At 41.0% G+C, this 21487-nt stretch overlaps 2 protein-coding genes across 2 annotated transcripts in view; both read right to left on the bottom strand.

Moving 5' to 3' along the window:
* Positions 1-8150, bottom strand: part of arhgef18b (rho/rac guanine nucleotide exchange factor (GEF) 18b) — a 47469-nt gene extending 39319 nt beyond the window's left edge. The window contains exons 1-4 of the mRNA XM_073476784.1: positions 8075-8150; positions 2775-2929; positions 1237-1847; positions 654-828 (exon numbers count right to left, since the gene is read on the bottom strand). Of these exons, the coding sequence (XP_073332885.1) occupies positions 654-828; positions 1237-1847; positions 2775-2929; positions 8075-8150 (1017 nt within the window). The remainder of the gene's footprint in view (positions 1-653; positions 829-1236; positions 1848-2774; positions 2930-8074) is intronic.
* Positions 8151-12061: 3911 nt separating this feature from the next.
* insrb (insulin receptor b) overlaps positions 12062-21487 on the bottom strand; it is an 89624-nt gene continuing 80198 nt past the window's right edge. The window contains exon 23 of the mRNA XM_073476684.1: positions 12062-21199. Coding sequence (XP_073332785.1) covers positions 20845-21199 — 355 coding nt within the window. The 3' untranslated portion in view covers positions 12062-20844. The remainder of the gene's footprint in view (positions 21200-21487) is intronic.

The following is a 21487-nucleotide window of genomic DNA, read 5'->3' as shown; positions in this document are numbered from 1 at the left end:
AAGCCTGATAATGACCCACTTATTTGAATCAGGGAGACATCAGGACCAGGATTGAAAAAGCCTGTCTTAAAGGATCAACACAATTGATACACCTGATACACAGTTTTGTATTCCTCTGTGCTATAGAGCTCAATTTTTGCCCCCAAATCATTAAAACACATAAATGAGTCACTGCAGTGGTGGTGAACCTGTGCCTACATTACCACAAACACACATGTTGTAGTTCACTCCCACATACACCAACCTGAAGCTGTAAATACTTTTCAGAGAACCAAATGTGTGTTAATCCACAGCTGTAAATAGTCCCTACAAATGTACTATTTCCTCTTGTTTAAGTGACATTTTCTAAAAACTACAGTACCCAGCTCTTCTGAGAAATTACTGAGGCTTTTTTAAGAGTGAAAGTCGTGACCTATTTTTAAGGATTTATGTCTTCAGTGGAAACCAGTGGGTATGGACTTCCACAGAGGGGAAGGAAGTCGCAAAGTATTGAAGCACTGGATACTGACAGTTTTCTGCCTGGGAAACAGACAGATATACTTACTTCTCCCATATTGGTCACAATCCACTCTAATATGGGGCAGGTTTGATACCGATGACTCTGAACAAATTCACATTTGTTGAATACAATATTTAATATAATGTTTTATTACCATGCTGGTGACCCTGGCTCTTGGACGTGGGATCCTAGGACCATCTATCTCATCTCCAGGACATGCTTTGTAGCTGTCAGATGGCTGCTGGGCAGACTCAAAGAGACTTTTCTGTCCTTCCTCATCATCCTCCCTCTCTCCATCACTGTCCATAGCCATGGTATCCAGACTCAGTCTGGCAGTACAGCACAGCAACAAACACATACACACAGCAGAGGGTTAACCAGGCAGTGACATAGCACATGTATCTATTAACCAAACAAAATGTTTGAGCACGACGATCTATGACCTGTGTTTATTTTTGTGTTTGGTTTTTCATCAGGTATTTTGGTGCACTGTTCTCAGCCCAGAGCAGCCGTGTGTGCATTATTTAGAAGCTGTGAATTACCAACTAAACCACTGAGACGCTCAGCTCAGTTGAAAAGCACCTTCTTGTTTGTGAGAGTGACGCTGAAGAAAACACTTGAATTTCACTTTTCAGGTAGAAACATATGAAAAACTTTAGATGTGAGTCATAATTGGTGTAATCATATTCATCCTTTTGAGACTCCTCCCTCCAATTCTTTCCATCCATCCATCTTACCTCCTCCCCAGGTTAATGGGGGACACAGGGACACCCCAGCTGTGCCTTCGAGACGTTGACATGGATCTGACCAGAATAGGAAAGCTGTCCAGGTCTGGTTCTCCGTCTAAATCCATACTGCATTGGTCCTTTACTTCCTCTGTTCCTGTTATTCCTGTATCCATTGTTCCCAATAGTCCATTCAGATTAATTGTCAAGCTAAGCCCTACTGCAGGGCCTGAGGAGCCACCGCTGTCAATGACACAGCCGGGCAATAGTTTATGATTCAGCTGAGTGACCACAAAGCTGTGATGAGGCTCCTCTGCAGGGTGTATATAGTAAGCAGGAGGTGGTGCATTGACCTGAGGTGAAAGAGTCAAAGAGTTCTGTACAGGCTGGTTGATGGCAGGACTGTCTGTGTTTAGGGACACCTGGACGCCAACAGTTAGGCTTTTGCTCTCTGGGACTGTTGTTACTGGAAATGCAGTAGACTGTGAAGCCGGTATCCCTCCCTCCAGGTCTTTAAAGTACTCTGAGTCTCTGAGAGAAGGGCTGAGGCCCAGCAGGTCCTCCACACTGTTGCTCACCTCTGCACAGGGGCAGTCGTAGTCACTGACTACTGAACATGTATCCTGCAAGTCAGCAAGGGAGGAGAGCAGGCAGAAAGGAGCAGAATGGAGCCAAGAAAACATTTAAAAAGAGATTAGAAAGGTCAGACAGTAGATTGACATGGAGAACAGAGAGGAGATAAACAAGATATTCTGAACAAAGAGTCTACAGCTGTGCTAGTGGCTCTGTAAGGCTATATTTATATATGTTAATAGAATATATATTGTTTACCATGTTTGCCTAGAGTTGGTAAGTTATTTTAGAAGTATTGTTGTCATATTTGTAGAAAATCTCTTAAAGGAGAAGTATAATTCTCATTTTCAGGTTCATAATTGTATTGTGGGCTGCTACTAGAATAGGTTTACACACTTTAATGCTCAACAACACAGCTCAACACACTGCTAACTACAAAAAGCAGCTGTGTTAAATTAATTCTTAGCAGCCAATCAAACTGCTAGGCATAAATTATGCAAATGTATGACATGGTGACATAGTGTGATGTCACAGAATTAAAGGCGGGACTATTGACGAGGCTTTTCAGGAGCAGTGTTTTCTGCGGGAGAGAGGAGCTTCTGCTGGTGCTGACTGAAAACAAAGCACTAAAACTGAACTTTGACCTTGTTATGGCAGTGGATGGAAGGCCAAAGGTTAGAAGTTTTTACAAAATATCATCTTTGGATATGAATGTCCAAAGTAACACATTTTACAGTAATTCATTCAGTATATTTGGATGGATTGTCTAATTAAAAAAACTAAAATGTTAATCTCACGGTACAGTGGCGCTAACTTTTGTCAGGGGATCAACAAAGTCATGATCATTGGTAACCACGAACTTCTGTATAAAATTTAAATCCATCCAACAGCTGCAATTAAAGTGGTGGGCGGACCTACTGACATACATACTGGGAGCATGTGTTTCAAAGAACATAAACAAGATCACAAAGTTTTACCTGGTCTTCATCGGGGCTACCAAAAAAGACATCCTCAGCGATAGAGGCAGGCGATAGTGAGGACGAAGATCCTGTTCCACTGGGAGCCTGAGGCTGGACACTGAGCTGGGCACTGGCAGGCCCACAGGGCTGACTGCATGGCTTGCACTCTGATGCTGAAAGATAATAGATGTGATGTCTGCAAGTTATAAACATAACTTCTCCAGTCCCATAATGAGAAAAAGAGCACAAATAAAGACAGAAGTAGCTGATTTCAACAGCTGTACAACACCCGTGTAATCAATTTGAGCGATTTTGTGTATGATGAAAGAAAAGCTGAGCTCCAGCCCCTGCTCCAGCCTCTCACTGAAAGCTCCTTTACATTTCCATTGCATAAACAGATTCCTTGATTCACACGATGCCACAAACCACTGCAAACTGCTCGGTGAGCCAGCATTAGTCTCCATGTCAGTGGTGAGAGCTGGAGATTATTCCCTCACTGAGCATTCAGTTGCCTGAGAAGCTGCCTGTCAGGTCAGTAATACACTACAGCTATATGAAGGAAATGTACAGACCAGAGAGAAGTATGGAGTTTGGTAACACATACTGTATTTGAGGTAAAACGTGTGTAATTATAACATTTCTCACATTTTACATCAATATAAAATAAACATCACTGTCTGTGGTGTCTGAAAAGTCTGTGAAGGCGTCTGACTATGTCAAGTTCGCTGTTAGGGTTTAAAACACACCATGCCCATCTGAGGAGGGGAGAGCCAGAGCTACAACAGGTTACATAAGCCTCATTTCATAAGGGACGCCTCCTGTGAACCCAAGCCTTAGACTAAGCCAGCCTGGCTCCACACGGGCTGACTCAATTCTCCTTGAATAGATTTGCTTTATTCCTGTTCCCTTGTGAAGGTGAATTTATTGATTTAACATATCAAAACAGTTGCAACTGATGCCATGTTGTGGATGTAAACTATCTGGGCAGAAATATAAACATATTAGGAGTATATATGAAGTTGAGGAGCACAAGAAAGATGAAATAGAAACACTGAAATTATCAGATGAGAGAATCAAATTAAGTTTCTCCTTTGGGAACGGGCCACCTGTTCATTCATCAAACAAATAGGGGGCAGCGTATCACCAGAGTAACTGCTAACTGCTGCAAACTGTAGCTTCCATTAGCTAGTTAGCTCAGTTAGCCGTGTAGCTAACCTGACTCCTAGGGGAGTGTCGGTGTAACTCGCACACACAGGAGCTTTGGACTCTTATGCTTGTGGTGGTGCCACACAGCCGCCAAGACCGACGGAGGCCAGTGTGACAAAAAGAAATACACTATGGAGGCGATTTACGGCAGGTCTGACCAGGAAACTGACTTTGGGGATAACAAAGATGCACCAGTTTCAGGCAGAGGCTGGGTATTAGAGAGGCATCAGGGTTTGTTTTAACTAAACTAGCTGGTGAGTGTTGTAACTGTGGAAATAAAATCAATATATTTATATATAATGTTGTTACAGGGAACAAAGCAAAATCCCATCCATCCTCATTTGAATTCATGTTTCTGTCCAGCATCATCAGTGTTCACTCTCCTTTTAGCTCTGGTTTGGTCACCATCAGCTACTGAGAGAAATATTTTGCAACTGAAAAGTACATGTGCAGGCTAAAACGTCACGTCGAGACACATGGTCATTTGATATGTTGTAGATATGTAATTTATTATTAAAAGTAGCTTTAAAGACAGAAAAAAATATTATATAATCAGAAGAATTGGATTATGGACCTTTCCTGTAAACTTGTGCTGCTGGCACTACTTTAAATAAAACTTTTATATGAAAAGCTCAGATGGTCATCTCATCTCAAAGGCATTAGTCAACTTTCATTTTTTCATTTAAACCTTTATTTATGGGGCTTTCTTTGTTTTCAAGATTTTCAACATCCTCAGTGGAGTCCAAAGTTTATATCTGTGACATCACAAGACAAATTAGCTTTAAAAGTTCCTTGTACCAAAGCTCTAAACCTGGTGACAACTGAGTTACGACTTACATCCATTCAGCATCTTTTTCTTGCACATAATTCTTATACTATCTGTAATTATTTTAACTGAAGTGACTGTGTGTGATGATTGTTCTGTGTGGCTCTTATACGTAGGAGACCTCAGGTAGTGTTGTGCGGTGAGATGAAATGCAGACAGGCCACACTCTGAGTCCTGCACCATGTCCTGCTATAAACCAGCAGCATCCAGTCCCCTCTTCAGCGCGGCAGCCAGAGATGCTCTCACATAAACACACGGAGACACACACTGTAGATCTATTTTCTATATTACTAAATCACTGCCTGAGGCTGCGGGGATGGCAGCGTCCCCGCTGGAGGGAGAATTTGTTTGTGTCCAAATCCCCCTCGTGTTAAGTGTAAACTTAGACGCCCGGTGCAGACACCGCAGCGGCTGCCTGATGCTGCCTTGTAGCGCTGCTGTGGCCTTTTATGGTTGGCCTCTCATATCTGCTAATACATCATACAAGGATGAAACATCAGTGTGAGTGTGTGTCTGAGTGTGTGTGTGTGAGCTGCGTGCTCAGGTGTGTGCGTCTCCATAATGGTTTTGGCACCGTCATTGACAGCTGTTTTCCCCACAGTTTGGTTCCACATAACAAAGGGTGGTCTGCTACTAATACTATTGTTTGACTAATACATCACCAAATTACATTAACACCTTGCCCAAAAGTCTTTAAGTTATTACACTAAATATTTACTTAGTATCATACTTTACGTGCGTTATATCACGTTAATATTGTGCCATTTCTTTTGTGAAACAGGGTTTTGATGAGTTTTGCTTTCAGTTAGTGAGTAGTATTTGATTTCTTGTGTCAAAACTATACGTAAAAGTCTGCTTCAGGAGTTATGAAAATCTGCATTTTTCCGCCATTCTCGTGGACATCAATTCAAGATGGCTGCCGAAAGAACTCATTGACCCCACAGACCCTGGCAACTAGAAAAATGTGTAATGAGACAGCATTAGGGCCGTAAAAAAACTATTTCTCTACATTGTAATTCCACTACTGTACTGTCTGTGCACTCTGTACAGTTGGCACGCAGAGTGTCTCTCCATCTGAGAAGAGGGATCCCTCTTTTGTTGCTCCTCCTGAGGTCTCTAACATTTTTTCCCTGTTAAATGACTTTTTCCTTCCAAATCGAGAGTCTATGAATAGAGAGTGTCATACAGATCATAAAGTCTGAGGCAAAGTTTGGATTCTGGGGCTTTATATATATATATATACCCAAATTATACTGAATATATGTAACTTAAGCTGTTTTTTTTTTAGGAAAAAAGTAAAACCAGGTTTGTTATGATTCATGAGATCATTTTAAAGTCCCCCTCCAGTCCAAAATGTGTTTTCCTTCTTGTTCCTATAGTTGAATGTTGGAGCTTCATGTGCAGAATTTCACATTCATCTGCTGGAAGTGTAAAGTTTCTCTCTGCTCACTGAAAATCTGAGGTGGGGCTACAAGCATGATTTGTGACATCACAAATGGATTGGGAGCCAATCGCTGTCCTACAATCAGCGTACACAAGTGTGATGTGGAAACCTGAAGCCTCGGTGCACGTACACTGAGAAAGTGTTCAGCATTTAAACTTTCCAATTCCACTTTTTTTCTGCAAAAACTACATCAGATACACTTTAGAGAAAACTGTACTGCAGAATAAAGCAAAAAAACATCTTTACTTCCTTCCTGTTAGACCCTTTTAAGACTTTCTGAGAGGTTAATTAGCATTGCAATACGTTTTTTATTGTCTAGTGAATCACATATAATTTCTAGTTGTGAGTTTTGTCTAACTTGATACAAGGTTGGGCTCGTTATGTCTGATTAGATTACTTCAGGTGTAACAGTGATTGTTAACTGTCTAATATCATATTAAGACCATGTTACCTCTAGTTTTTGTCTAATTTGCTATAAAATTCAGCTTGCCACGTCTTATTAGTTTACCTGGGATATAACTGTATTTTTAAATGTTCTATTAAAAACCATATTATTTCTAGTTTTAGGGAATCTTCAATACATGCTCTAGCGGTGCAGGATTTTGCTATTTTATTTTCATTTCGTGAAAAGGAAGACATTTGCACAAAAGTGACAAACAGGAAATGAGGACACCACGTGTTCACCACAAACTGTACATGTGTTTGTAAAGCTACATCATGACAATCACAAGAGGAACTCGGGCCTCATATGATACGGTCAGTTGATAATTTACAATGAGTTACTACACCGCACACAGATTGAGAGGAGGTGTTTTCAACAATAGTACAATGAACAACAAGTATCCTTCTGATCGCACACACTAACACTGAGGCCATATATTAGCCAACTACAGAAACCACAGATGACAAGATAAAAATCCCACTTGTAACTCATCTTACGTAAATACATTATTGATTCCTTTGCCTCGGGGACGGTGTTTGGATTAAGCTCACAGTGATCATCAGTACCAGGACGATTCCCGGACAAGTGTACAAGTGTGTGTCTGTCATCTAAGTGTGTGTGTGTGTCTGTGTGTGTGTGTGTGTGTGTGACACAGATGTTGTGTGCAGATGAAAACAGAGCAGAGAGAGTCTTTCAGATCTGAGGTCGAAGCGCACATCAAAACAACTGTCATCTCACAGATCCTCTTTGATCAGAAATTCATCTGACTACTGTTTCAAAGCACCGAGCAGCACAGACACAACGGCTGAAGCAAAATGGAAGCAGGAGCGAGGCTTCTTTATGTCTAAAAAGACGTCATATTCCTCTGAAGATAACAGCATGGGAGCAGAGAGCGTGAAATAATTCAAGTTATAGAACGAGCTGTGAGAGAAGGATGAGTTGTTGCATGTGTAAAGTGTATGAACTCAATTTATCAGGCTTTTTCTTCATGGATTCAATTAGACAACTGTAAAATCACACCAAACATCTAAAAAAGCCTTCATTAAGGCTCCACTAGTCACAGTGGCAAACACAGAATGATGATTAACAATGAATAATCAGAGGTTGCTTTATAACTGACTATGCACGGTGACTTTTGTTCATTCTCATATCATATACTGTGAACCAGGGTTAGAAATGACTCACTCTCATCTGATACTCTGCAACCGTCACACACCACAAACCCCAAATCAGGTCAAAATGGTAAACAACATCCAGCTCATCCTCCAAAGGTCACATCCAGTCTTGACCTCCACCAGGACTCCCTCCTCTCCTCTACCAGTTTTACCCACTCTATCCTCCCTACGTACTGTCCAACAAATTAACTAGACTCTAAATGAAAAGCCAGATTCCCACCGTACCTCTCTTGAAGGACCATCTCTTCATCCAGAGTTTGGAGAAGGAGGGCCACGAGTGGTTAAGAGGAGAGTCCGCCATAACCAGCAGCGCAGTGGGAAGGCCAGCTGGAAACTGGAGCTCGCTCTACACTGGAGCTCCTCTGGCACCCAGCGAGAGGAAGAAGAGTGGAGGTGGGGGGGCAAGAGAGGGCAGGAGGGAGGAGAGTCGAGCAAGAGACAGACAGAAAGAGGGAGAAAGAGAGAGCTGCTGGTTGGGGATTACCTCCTCAAAGACTCCAGTGAAGAGAGAAAAGGGGCAGGAGAGCAAAAAAAGGTGATAGTGGGAAGTGTTTTGCTTCTCCTAGTTTCTAATAAAAAGTTAAGGCTGAAAAAAAATCTTTACTGTTCACATTTTATAAGCTGATTTACAGTAAAGGAAAGAAAATAAGCACATTTACCCAAGTGCTGCACTTAAAGGTGCGATATGTAAGAATTTCAGTTGGAAACATTCAAAAATAAACAAAAAACAAAGAAATAACAACATGTCAAAGATGTCTATGTGTTGTGTTGCAGAGATGTCTACTGAAGTTAGCATGCTAACGAGCTACCAACAGCCTGTTCCGGTACAATATTCCTGCGCTAGTGGTGTCAACAACAACAACACTCCCCTGGTTCTCCACGGCTAATGTACGGCTAATTGAGCTAACTAGCTAAGAGCGGCTGCAGTTAGCAGTTACTCTGGTGATATGCTAATTCTGACCACAACAATTTTAAGATAATTAACTTGAGTTTTTTCTTTTTATGCTACTTTATCATGGAAACAATGTACATTTTACACCTATACGTTTATCTGACAGCTGTAGTTACCAGTTTCTTTTCAAATTAAGATTTGACATTACAAAACATGCTCAGGTTATGAAATACAGCGCAGAACTCCTTACAAAGAGAGCAGTATCTACTTGGGGCTCCTGGTCACAGGTTTCAGATGGCTATGAGTTGCTATCTTTTCCACCAAAGAGACATTTCCCATCTAAAAAGTTTTAGGTCCAACATTTCCCAATGTTTCATGAAAAGGAAATGTTAAAGAAAAGGTGAAAAAGAAAATACAAGCGTTTGTAGCAGAAATGTGTTTTTCTAATCATCTCACAACTCCCCAGATTTATTTCATGACCCTTTGGAGGCTCCTGAGTATCTTTACACATCTTCTTTTTTTTTTTTACTGAAGTTAAAGTTTTGAGTACTTCTCCTACTGATGCTAAAAGGTAGTAAAGGGGGGGTGACGTGTATTTGAATTGTCTGATATATCAATCAACACTCAAGAATAGAGTTAAATGCCTTTCAAAAGCATTTCTAGCTCTTACAAATTGGTTCAAACATGTCATTGTTTCAGATAAAATGGGGAAGAAACAGACAAAAGAGAAGGAAGAATACGCAATCAGAGTATACAGCGATGATACATGCAGTTTTTTTTTCTTATTCTGACTCACAGGGGCACGAAACACCACATCCTCTGTGAAGAAGTAAAGCAAGTGAAGTCTTTTAAAAAGCTAACAGGGCAGAGAAGAGAACGTGACTCTAACTGCTGCAGCTACGAGACACAGAGCCTGACAATTGTTGCAACCATGCTTCTTAATTTGCACTTGCAATGTAAGTACGGATGACTGTCAAGTTCAGCTCACTGCACATCAAGTGGAAAAGTCTCCTTACTTTCCCACAGACAGAGCGGGCAGAGAGAGCAGGCACAGAGAAGGCCAGTAGAAATGTGTTAAAGGAGAATTCAGCTGCACAAAAGTACCAGCAAGCAAATTTGAGCAATCAATGGTGCACAAGTGAGAGGATCAGCGTTTAAAACTGAAAACTTCGAGAAGCAACATGAACTCAACTTACATTCGCAGCATGTAAATCCTGTCCGCTCACTATAAACGAGCCAGAGAGAGGAGAGAAGATGGTTTACAGTCCTTCGGGGTCTGACTGTGTTCTGTGTGAACGTCGGGGCTCGTCCTCAGACTGACAGTAGAGCGGCAGCCACAGGATCTCAACCCTGCTTCCTCTTTTTCTTATTCTGTGCAGCTGAATGGCCCACACATGCAGTTTCACACATCACTGCTGCTGTAAAACATGTTGTGGTGGTTCACACACTTTCAGCACCACAGCACAAGTGCAGCTACAGTTATGAAGTCAAGTTAATATTGATTCTTAAGACGATGCATCAGTGTACACTTGCAGGGCGCCCATCACTGAGTTGCACAGTTATCTCATGACTTTCATTAGTCTGATCTCCAGGCTCGTGTTCTGCATCTTCATGTTTTGCAGCTTTACGCCCCGATGCACATCCTTCCAGAAAGTGGGTTGGGAGGAACTAGCTGCGTTTATAGTGGTTTCAGTCAGAGCGTCACTTCATCGGAGTGGCACTGTAACACTGCACTCTTACTTTGAGATGTTAGCCTGTGAATGAACGCTGAGGCCCATGTGAATTAGCTGCAAGGCCTGGTGTTTTCCCATGACATACAATTCACAAGAGGGTAAGGGCTTCTAGTGAAAGGAAGGTTTTACAAGCGATTCTGCAATAAATATAATAATATGTAATCCATATTGGCAGATAAAGGCTTTAAATGCAAGAAAGGCCTCTGCAACAGCCAGCGTTGTCTTATGATACACATTTTAAGTCAGCATCTGCAACGAGGCCATCACAATATGAGTTGGCACAATACTATCTTCCTTTCACTTGAGGAGAGACAATGTTCTCTGCAATTAGGTGGATAAAGCGAAACATGCATGTGTCGGTACCTTCAAGGCACTGAGGTCCTGTCAGCAGCCAGCCACAAGAGGTTTATGGCTGAACTCGTAAGTAAGGTAGGAGTGATGGGAAAGAACATAAATGCTAAATAAATCTGAAGGTGTATTATATCAAACAAAAGCTAAAAGTGTGTGACAAGCAGTGGTGGAGGAAGTATTCAGAGCTGTTACTTAAAGTAGCAGCAGACTCTAGTGTTTCCAAGTGGTATTATTGTTGGTGGCACTGTTGCAAAGACATCTGGGTTGTTCATCTTCTGAAGGAGTCGCATGTAACAGCGACAACACAGGACGAAATGTGAGTTTATTCAATCATTTAGTCTGTAATAGAAACGGATCACCAGTTAACCTTCCTTTTCCCGGGTTTATAGCGAAAGTGAGGTTTTAAGGGAACCAATGTAAATGCTGATGGCTTCATTAGTCCACAGACCGTTACATTGTGCAATCAACATTTACTTCACAATGATACGTTGAAGCAGAAAACTTGTCTATTGCCAGTTAAAGTAACAGTAACACAGTTACTAAAAAAAATACACCATTACAAGTTTCATTTAATTCTATTTCAAAGACATCCCAGGTGTCCAAAGCTCCTGTGTTAGTGGTGTAAACAACACCATCACCCCCCAGTGCTCCGAGCTCCCGGTCTGGACAGAGAACAGTATCTATGATAGGACCGTTCGCCGCACAGCTAACTGAGCTAACTAGCTAATGGCAGCTAGAGTTAGCAGTTTCTCTGTCAGTCCTTTTGTTTGGAGAGAGAATTCAACAGGTGTCTAATTCTTACATATTGCACCTTTAAGTTCTGAAAGTAAGAGTAATACAATATGAACGGGAAATGGTGGCCATTATTGCTATGTATTATTATACATAAAAAGTGATCTAATATTTTATTTAAATATAAAATCTTGTGCTTGTGGTCGGCCTGTATATAGTTTAGTATAACTGTGTAATAAATGTGTAATGAGTAAAAGTATAAAGTAACATAAAATAGAAATGCTAAATTAAATCAAAATTGTACTCAATTTGCTTTCAGACATAAGTAATAAAAACTATATGTATCTTATAAAAGGTTCCACTTATTAGCTTTGACTCCAGAGCTTTCAGTCTTCATCAGTGAGGTGAGAACAATCGCTCTCATGGTTGTGTGTAGTTGTGAGCTAAAAGGTGAATTTCAGGCCACCAGCCTCAGTCAACAGTGAAGAAGCGTGAGAAGACACATATTCTCCAATAATTTTATTCATAATTTTAATATAAACAGTTAATTGTTGAATAATTTACACACAGCAAGATTTTTATTTTCATATCATTGCAACATTTTCTGTACATGTCACTACTTGGCTCTCCTTTGAAAACATAGAAAAAATAAATTGTCAAGCGTTCATTTAGTCATGGCACATATTTGATCCTGTACAATATGCATGTATTTCTGTGTGTGTGTGTGTATTTATATGTATGTGTGTGTGTGTTTGTGTGTGTGTGTATTCAATATGTCGATATATGTGATACATAAAGATAATGGCACATTTGGATCCAGTGTGAGGGATGAAGCGATCTCTGTGGGTTGCGAGTTTTTGGACTGTACATACACACATATACATCTGCTGTCTGCATACGCACCGATGTCTCAACATAATGTATACAAAACATATCCCAAAATTAATACATCAGCATATTCATCGACAATAACTGACATTAATAAAAAGAGGTATCCTGCAAGACTACACACAGCATTCTGGGGACCACCTATGTGCACTGAGGAGAGAAAGAAGGACACAGAGGAAGAGGAGGAGGAGGAGGAGGAGGAGGAGGACGAGCAGCGATCAGAGACAAAGAAAGCTGTGGTAAAGACTTCAACCAAGGACGACACAGACACAACTCCATCGATTTAAACAACGTACAGCACAGGGAACAGGACAAAGATAAATATAAGATATCGGTGTGTAAACTGGAGTAGACCACTGGACCGACAGATGACTCTTCAGAGGAGGCTTTTGTCATCTAACTAACAGGGTCACGACACCTGCATTGTCTATCTTTCTGTGATCAAAAACACAAATATGAACAGTTCATCATCACACTACTGACAGACAGTACTTATTTTACAGCTGAAGGTGTTTCACTTATACGCTGAGCCTCATTAAAAGGAGTACTTTGACATTTTGGGAAACACGCTTGTTCACTTTCTGACAAGACCGATGCCACTTGTGCCTGACCGCTACATGTAGGCAAACAGCCAGTCAGCTTAGCTTAGCACGAGGAAAACAGCTAGCCTGGTAACAAAATTTGTACAAAAAACAATTGAAAAAGGTTTTCTTTAACACACGGTATGTAATTTCTAACACGTGGGGTCTCTCAATCAAAACTAAACAAAAGACGGAAGTAGCGCGGGGGTGATAGGAGCTGTTATCGTCAGAGTTAATCAACTGCCATTACGAAAGAGTTTCTGTTTTATTCACATTACGTTTAGTCACGTTCACCTACTTCCTTCCTCGCTCTTTGATTCTCACGGAAGTTATAGGTCAGGCCTCCGAATTAAACCACCGCTACCTTAACAGTACTACATGACTTGAAACTTGATAAAATATATAACAAAGGTCTAGCTGTTTTTAGATGTTTTAAATGTGGAAATGTTACATATTATATCTTTAAAGAAGGGTTACGACCAGGACTATTTCTTGGCCAAAAACTCCAGGAAGTAACTGCACTCAATCAAGAAAATGTTCCCTTACACAACCCCTGGTAAAAAGGCAAATTGTTGTTTTTTGCACTGCAGTTTCTCACGGATTCAATAAATGAGATATAATGTGTTAACTGGTGAAATATAGAGGTGGTGGTAGGTGGATATTGTAACAGCGAGCTGTTGCCAGTAGTTTGTTTTCCTTCTACAACGCTAAAGTTAATCAGATAAAGCATAATCTACCATGCATCCATCTTCTCATCTAACTCGGCAAGAAAGCAAATAAGCGTATTTCTCAAAATCTCAAATATTCCTCATACACCTCCAGCTTTACAGTCTAAACTTGAAGATGTGTGGTTATTGAACCATCAGTAGAGTTATAGCTTATTCAGGATTTTATCACTCGTGTTCCTCTTCTTCAAAAAGGATGTGCAGTGGTCTTTTCCAGTTTTTCACATAAAAAAAAAAAAAAAAAACACATTTGCAAACTTAACACACGTCTCTTGTCAGAAACAATTTCATACAACAACATCTGTGATAGGACGACATATTCGTGACACAAGAAAGGCTTTCTGGGTGACATGCTGCTGTGACTGGGTGGGGCGGTCGCAATGCATGACGTCTTGTCGGCCAACATTCAGAACATGCATCGGATTAAGAGCGGGGTTTGTTGTGAAAAAAACGTTTCAGGCCACATACTGTTTAATGTCTTGTTACAAAGGGTTACCAAGCCCTCAGACTGGAGTTGTGCTGCTCCGGTTAAATACATTGATAGACTCGACTCTGCTCTTTTCTGTGTAGTGGGTTGTGTCATGAAAAACAACAAAAGAAAAACAAAAACATTTATCTCTTTAAATTTAGAAAAAGTTATATACACATTGATAACAATGTTAAATTCATAATGTACAAGAGTAGTAAAAGTTTACAGTCAGAAAAAGTAATTGTATTTGCCCTCCATACTTGCTAAAAAAAATAGAAATCAACATCTCTAAAATGTAATACTTTTTTCTTTTCTTTAAAACAAAACAATAATACATACAATGCTTTGTTCTCACCCTGCGCTGTGTTTACGAGCATGCTCTGTCCAACCACGTTTTTAGGTCATCAGAGTTCAACAAAACAAACCTAAACTTCCCTAAAGTCAAGCGCTTTCATTTTTCAGGGGCTGAGGGGGAATTTGCTGCTATTTACAGTTAAGAGCTTATTAATCAGTTAATTTCTTGGAAATCTGAAAGCATTTCAACTGGAAAATCCCCCAATTGTAATGCTTGTCGCCGATCATGGGTTTTTGTATGTGCTTTGGGGCGTCGCTGTCCAAACAGACTGATGATGAGAAGCAAAGGAATCACTAAGCATCAAATTATCAAGCTATCTGCTGGTATAGATTATTCATTTTTCCATGCACAAAGCAAGCCAGAGCTTTAGCAGAGTAGAGACACAAGTTAATTTCTTTTCTTTTTTGGTAAAAATCATCTGTCATAATATAATCCCAATTACAGTATTTTCCACAGAATGCATACAAACAGAATTCCTGTGTTTTCATTTCATGATTAGAGGTGGAAAAGATCCTCTTTAGTGATTGGTGGAGACGAGCCAGTCAATGGCGGATTTGCTCTGAGGGGGGTAGCGGAGTGGGTGGGGTGGGGGGGTGGCGGGGGTCAGGCGGGCCGTTAGTCTGAGCAAGGCACTATGGGTCAGGGGGCCCGTTTGCTTCGACCACTCCTGACCTGCAACACACCCATCCAGCCGCTAGAGGGCAGTCCAGACCACGTCATGTCAGAGAGAGAGGAGGATTCCTGATTATCTTCAAAAAAGGGGCAGAAAGATTTCAGAGTTTTTGAAAAAGGGTGTTTGGGTTTTTGTTGTTGAAAACTCCGTTTTGCATTTTTGCAAGGATGCTGAGAACTTGCGCTTCAGTCAGAGGAGATAAAAGGTATGTAGGTAGCTCTTCTTCCTCCTCATCCTCTTTATCCTCCAACCACAAAGCATCAGGCTGCCTCCCTGAGACGAAAAGTTACAATCTAGATTTCATGTCTGTTTAGTGTTATTATGGCACACAGGATTGTCCCAGTCCAGCTTTTTTTTTCCTTTACAGAGAAGCAAGGGGAGGTGCTCCTCTTTAAAACTTTTTAACCAGCCCAGACGTCAGCATCCTGATCCGCCACAACAGACCCAATCCATGGCATTGACAGAAAATAAAGGTTATCTCTCTTGATATTATTCACAGTAGAAAAAATATACATACAAAACAAAAAATCAGAACAGATAAACAGAGAAACAGACAACCGACAACGACTGGAGGAGACATGGGAATTGAATGCTAACTGTTTGGAGCACAAAGAGACAGACTGACTGAAGAAGAAGAGGACGAGGCGTAGGGCTTTCTGCCAGTCTGGATGTGATTTAAAAAGCATGAGGGTCCAGGGCTGAGCTTGATGATATCAGATATGCACTTTTTTGACTCGTGCTTATGTCACATCCTCAGAAACCAGCAGAGCCGCTACTACGTACAGATTGGTGTTAATGGAAAAGGGGAATACACACAATAAAGCTACGCTGCTTCTTCTAGCACCCGGGGGAAGCCTCGTGAGTCATTTTATAAACAATGAAAAGAAAACACTGTCCATAAAGCCAATTTACTGCCTGATGTTCCACATTTAACAAGTGCTAGGGCTGAAAATAATCTTGAAAGCTTTATGAGAATGACTGGGAATTAGCTTTAAAATTTAAAACTGAAAAGGGCCAAAATACAACCCAACAAAATCAACTGATGACAGCTTCCCCCGGGACAGAAGAAGAAGAAACAAGGAGGCAGAGGCGTTTAACACACCAAAGGTGGAAGGAATTCATCAGCAGTGTTGGTAATGTACGAGAAAGTGATATTATTTGAAATGATGGGATGCTGAGTGACTGACGGGGATGATTTAGGCTCTTTAGACTGATTCCTCCATATGCACTGAGGTAGACTCTGGCCAAACACAAAGACGACGACAATTACTTACTAACTAACTAACTAGCTAACGACCTAGCACGCCTGCTGCTGCTCGCCACCGGCTACTCCACCTGTTCATAACAAACTAGGCTTTAACACCGCTCCACTCTGAAACTCCTTAAAAATGCTCGACTAAAAAGCTAACTGTGTTCTTCTTTTACAATGACAATGATCATAATAAAATAAATATCTGGTATTTCAAAGATATGGGCACCATCTTAATTAAAAATTGCATATGCGTGTGGACATCACCACAAGATAAGCAACCTAGGTCGAGGTGGAGACCAGAGCTGTGTCCCACTTCCATATGACACCCTAATCCTAACTGGATTCTGAGTATGTAGTGTGTTTAAACTGGAAAATGAAGTACAGTTAAACTGCCAACACAGTATGCTTTAAAGATAAGAATGTAGTATTAGCATGTAGCCTGGAATTGGGACACAGCTGAGCTCCACCATTTTTCTGTCGTGTATGCGAAACTGACGGGCATTTTTTATAGATTTTTTTTTTCTGCTTTTATTTTCCAAACTATGTCACAGATTATTTACAAAGTACAAAAGCCAAAGATTGTAACTCTTGAGAATAATTAGCTAAAATCTAAATCATAAGCCTCGGCTCGCCTCCGAGTGCCAACAGCACAGACTCTGGCCAATCCACAGTGTCACTGCTAAAGCACAAGGTGAACATTACTGTTCAAACCTGGCAAACAAGGAAACAAAAATAAAAAAAACTGCCCCAAAGACGAAACGACAAATGTAGATGCAGCTTTGATTTCTGCGCCTCTCCGGCCTCATGAGAAAAATACAGAGAGAGCACAGAGGCCTGCATGTATGTGTGTGTGTGTGTGTGTGTGTTACTAGCCAGTAGAACTAGCCTGGATGTGGCTCTGGGTTTGAGAAGGCACTGGTAAAATATGGAGGCAGCTTCTCTGCTTTCTCTGACTCTGATTCTGTGGGTTCTCACTGTTGACAGAAAGCTGCCAACACTTTGGCTATACTATAAGTGCTGAATGTTGTTCGGCTAGATTGGCAACCACACTGGTGTGCGTATCGTCTGCTGACTGTCACCTCCCATATGAGAGAGAAAGGAGCGTATTCGGAGGATGATGGCATTAGTGAATTAACAATCTCAAAAAAGGTCCACTGTGTAGGATTTAGGGGCCAAAATGGAATAAAATAATGTTTTTATTAGAGCCACAATGATTTATTGATTAGTTGTCATCTATTGCATTTATTGCCAATTATTTTGGTTTTAGTTTGAGTAATTTTTTCAGAAGAAAAGGTCAAAACTTCTGATTCCAGTTTCTTAAACGTTAATATTTTCAGATTTCTGTACTAATTTATGAGGGTAAGTGAATGTCCCTGGGCTGTGGACAAAAAAAGATATTTGAAGACATAAACTTGGTCTGAAGGAAACACAGATTGGCATTTTTTCCTCATTTTCTAATCACAAACTATTTTGATTTCGGTTTCAGTAATTTGTTTTTTTAAGAATAAAAAGGTCAAAATTTTCTGATTGCAACTTCTAATATGTGAATGCGAAAAGTGTGATCTGGTTCCTTTAGTCTTCTGTGGGAGTAAACCTGAATATCTTGGGTTCTGATCGACAGTCACCATTTTCTGACATTTAATAGATCAAACAACTAATCTATTACTCCAGAAAATATTCCACAGATTAATCGACAATGAAAATAGCTGTTAGTCGCAGCACTAGTTTTCATGCTGGAACTAAGAAGGGTTTTTTGGCTGCCTTAGAACGAGCCCTTTATGTCTATACAGGGGGCGGGTCCTCTTCCACAGAGTCCACCATGTTTCACTACAAACCAAACACGGGCACTAGAGAGGCCTTTTGCATTTTCTTGCATTTTTAGCGGTCACCTTTGGGGAGGGTGAAGACGGGGTGTTCAGGTGCCACTGAATCCTACACACTGGACTTTTAGCTAGCTTTGTGTAAAGGTAGAGATGACAGGAATGTTTTTGATTCCCGGCAGGAGGGATAAAATTCAGATATTTGATATTGAAGGAGGAAAAACAAGAAAGTCTGTGTTTGTGTGTGTGCTCTGAATCTGATGGGGTGTGGTGATGGTATCGGCTTTGCCAGCAGGCAGGCAAAAACGGGGAGAACGACGAGGGAACGAACAGTTCCAACTAAATCCTGGAATGTCAGACCTGAGTGAAATAGCTGCTGCACACTGTGTCCTGACTGCCTAACTACATGTGATAGCGGAGAGAGTAATAGGATTAACAATTACTCACACACTGCCCCCCTCTCTCAGAAAAACCGAAAGATAGAGAGACTGCCCCTCTCTCCACTACCTGCTGCGGACTCTGAATACAGTTGGAACTTTCCGTATTTCTCTCCAGCCCTCCGCCACAAAATGTGGAAATTTCCAACAGCCTGATTTTGAGCAGTGAGTCGAGCATCCAATGGGAAGCCTCAGGAAGAGTGAGGAGGCGTGCAGGAGGTGTGTGTGTGTGGTGCAGAGCAGTATGACGACGAGAGGGGACTTTAATGTGTGAATTTAACAAAACCTTCCATCAACCGCTGAGGGTCCTGCACTGTAGCAGATCTCAGGTCAGATGGGAAGGAAATGCTACTCTGATTTAAATTATGAGGGCCTTAACTACCAAAGAACATTATTTGACTTATTGACCACTTCACCTGCATTTGGCTGAGAGCTGGTGTTCACTCCTCACCCTGCCCTCATCCAAGCAGCAACGACACAACTGACAAGCCAGTGCTGTTACACCAACATAAGGTTGGTATAAGGTAGTATAATCACCAGGCGAGGACGAGCTCTGGACACTCCCTAACCTCACTGAGAGTTCAGTGACGAGTTCACTCACAATGACCCGGACCGGCACAACCACACGAAAGACGAAATAAACCTGCAATAACACACATATAAAGCGTTCAGCTCCAGCGTGATCTGACCAGAGAGAGACAGCGGACACAGAGACAAACACACATCAGGTGCACTTCCACCTAGAAAGACCTCATTCCCCATTTATAAAGCTTTTTTTTGGTTATTCCTTTTTTTGTTTGTTTTTTTCCTGTTGTTTGTAGTAAAGTTGCCTCCAAATATTGACAGCTCTCAGTGGGAACGAGGTTTATAAAAAACATGATGCAGTGAGGTGACAATATTTCCGGGCTTCGAGTACTCAAAGGAGGGCGGGACTGGAGGCCTAAGACACAGAGAGCACTGATGGTAGATTAGTGTGATTTCTGGGGGTATAAAAATAAGAAAATTAAAAAACCCAGAAAGAAAAAACCTGGCAAAACAAAATACTAGCAAAGCTTCTGATGAAAAATATTACAAATATGAACTATTTACAAAAACATCATTATCTCATATATTATATATAAAATATTGGTAAATCAATACCAATATTCCATATATACTATATATATTATATATATTTATATATTTCTATACCCACTAAAATATATCAAAGCAGCAGCTATTGGTCAGTCTGAGGAACTCTTTTGTCCAATTCTTAACTGTTTAAATATCCTTCAGCCATATAGTGAGGACACAGAAATAAAACTGAGAGTGAAAAGAAGAAAAGAGTAACAATAAAAAGCAAATAAATTAAAACTATTCACCAAACACCCGATGAATCTGTGTGTAGTTTGGAATTCTGCAGAACCAAAAGAAAAAAAAAAACACAACAAAAACAAAAACATTCCTCTAGGAATAGATGTTTGTTCTAGGATCAAGTCTTTGCAAGTCATCCCACCGTTCCAAACTGATTTAAGTCATTGTTCAAAAGGAAATTAGGATAAGCGCTGATAGACACTTCTCTTTGTTTATAGGCCACGTACAAAAAGGCCACTATCTGAGTAACAAGATTTCACTTGGAGAGAAAAAACAAAGCACAGAAATGTGGAAATGCAGATCTGTGGGGAGAAGAAGAGGAGAGACAAAGTCTTTGAGGAAGTTGAGCATAAGCAGCCTTCTTGGTTGTCTAAGGTTTGTTGTGTTCACAGTTTTTTTTCTCTGTTTCCATCAAAAGGAGTCCTGGAAACGTGGCAATAGTGAAAAACAATAGATAGGTAATATGGTAAATAGAAAGTCCGATGTGTTGTGGAGGAAGATAAAAAAGTGTTTACACCATGTTTGCATCCCTTGCTTGCCTGTGTTTGGCAGCCATGGGGAAGAAAATAAAAAGTCCTGAGATCTGTGGGGTTTTTAAGGGCTTCTCCAAGAGTAAGAAAATCATAAGAAAACGATGAGAGGAACATGAAGGATACAGAAAAAAATGGACTGGAAGAGAAAGAAGGATGGGAAGGGAAACAGGTTAAACAAGTTCTTTTAGGAAACAGGAAATGTTAGGAAGGGCTGGATCTGGGCAACGATAAGATTCGTCCGTTTTTCTTGCCACCGTTCATGTGTGTGTAGGGGACATGCTCCTCATAGTTCCCCCTGAGGGCCACTGAGGGCCCGCTGTCCCTGCCTAAGCTCTCCTCTCTCTGTGAGTATGACGATGGGTCCAGGGGGATGCTCTCCATGTTGTCCAGGTCCAGGTCAAACTCCTCTGTCTCTGGGACTTTGTTCTCCTCGCTGTAGAAGAAGGAGACCTCCTGGAAAGTTGGGTGCAGGTCCTCCCGCAGCATCTCGATGATCTCATGGAACATCGGCCGCATCTTGGGGTTGTACTGCCAGCACATCTGCATTAGGCTGTGCCTGGAGAAGAGCAAAAAGAGACAAAGCTATAGCTGCGTTTCCACCACAGAAACTTTCCCCCGGGACTAGGAAACTTTGGAGGGACCAGGGCCTACATTAAGTTTCAGCGACATTATTTTACCGCCAAAACATTTTCTGCTCTGGAGGTGGTACTTGTTCTCACTCAGTGTCTCGCCCACAACACTATCTGATTGGTTAATCTGAATCTGCAGACTAACTAGTTACTAAAGTTATCAAATAAATGTTGTGGAGTGGAAGTTTAAAGTAGCAGAAAATGTCGGTCGCCCC

The sequence above is a fragment of the Pagrus major genome, chromosome 11, assembly GCF_040436345.1.
Source record: "Pagrus major chromosome 11, Pma_NU_1.0".
NCBI lineage: Eukaryota > Metazoa > Chordata > Actinopteri > Spariformes > Sparidae > Pagrus > Pagrus major.
The sequence above is the reverse complement of the archived record's forward strand: the minus strand, read 5'-3'. Positions and strand labels throughout refer to the sequence as shown.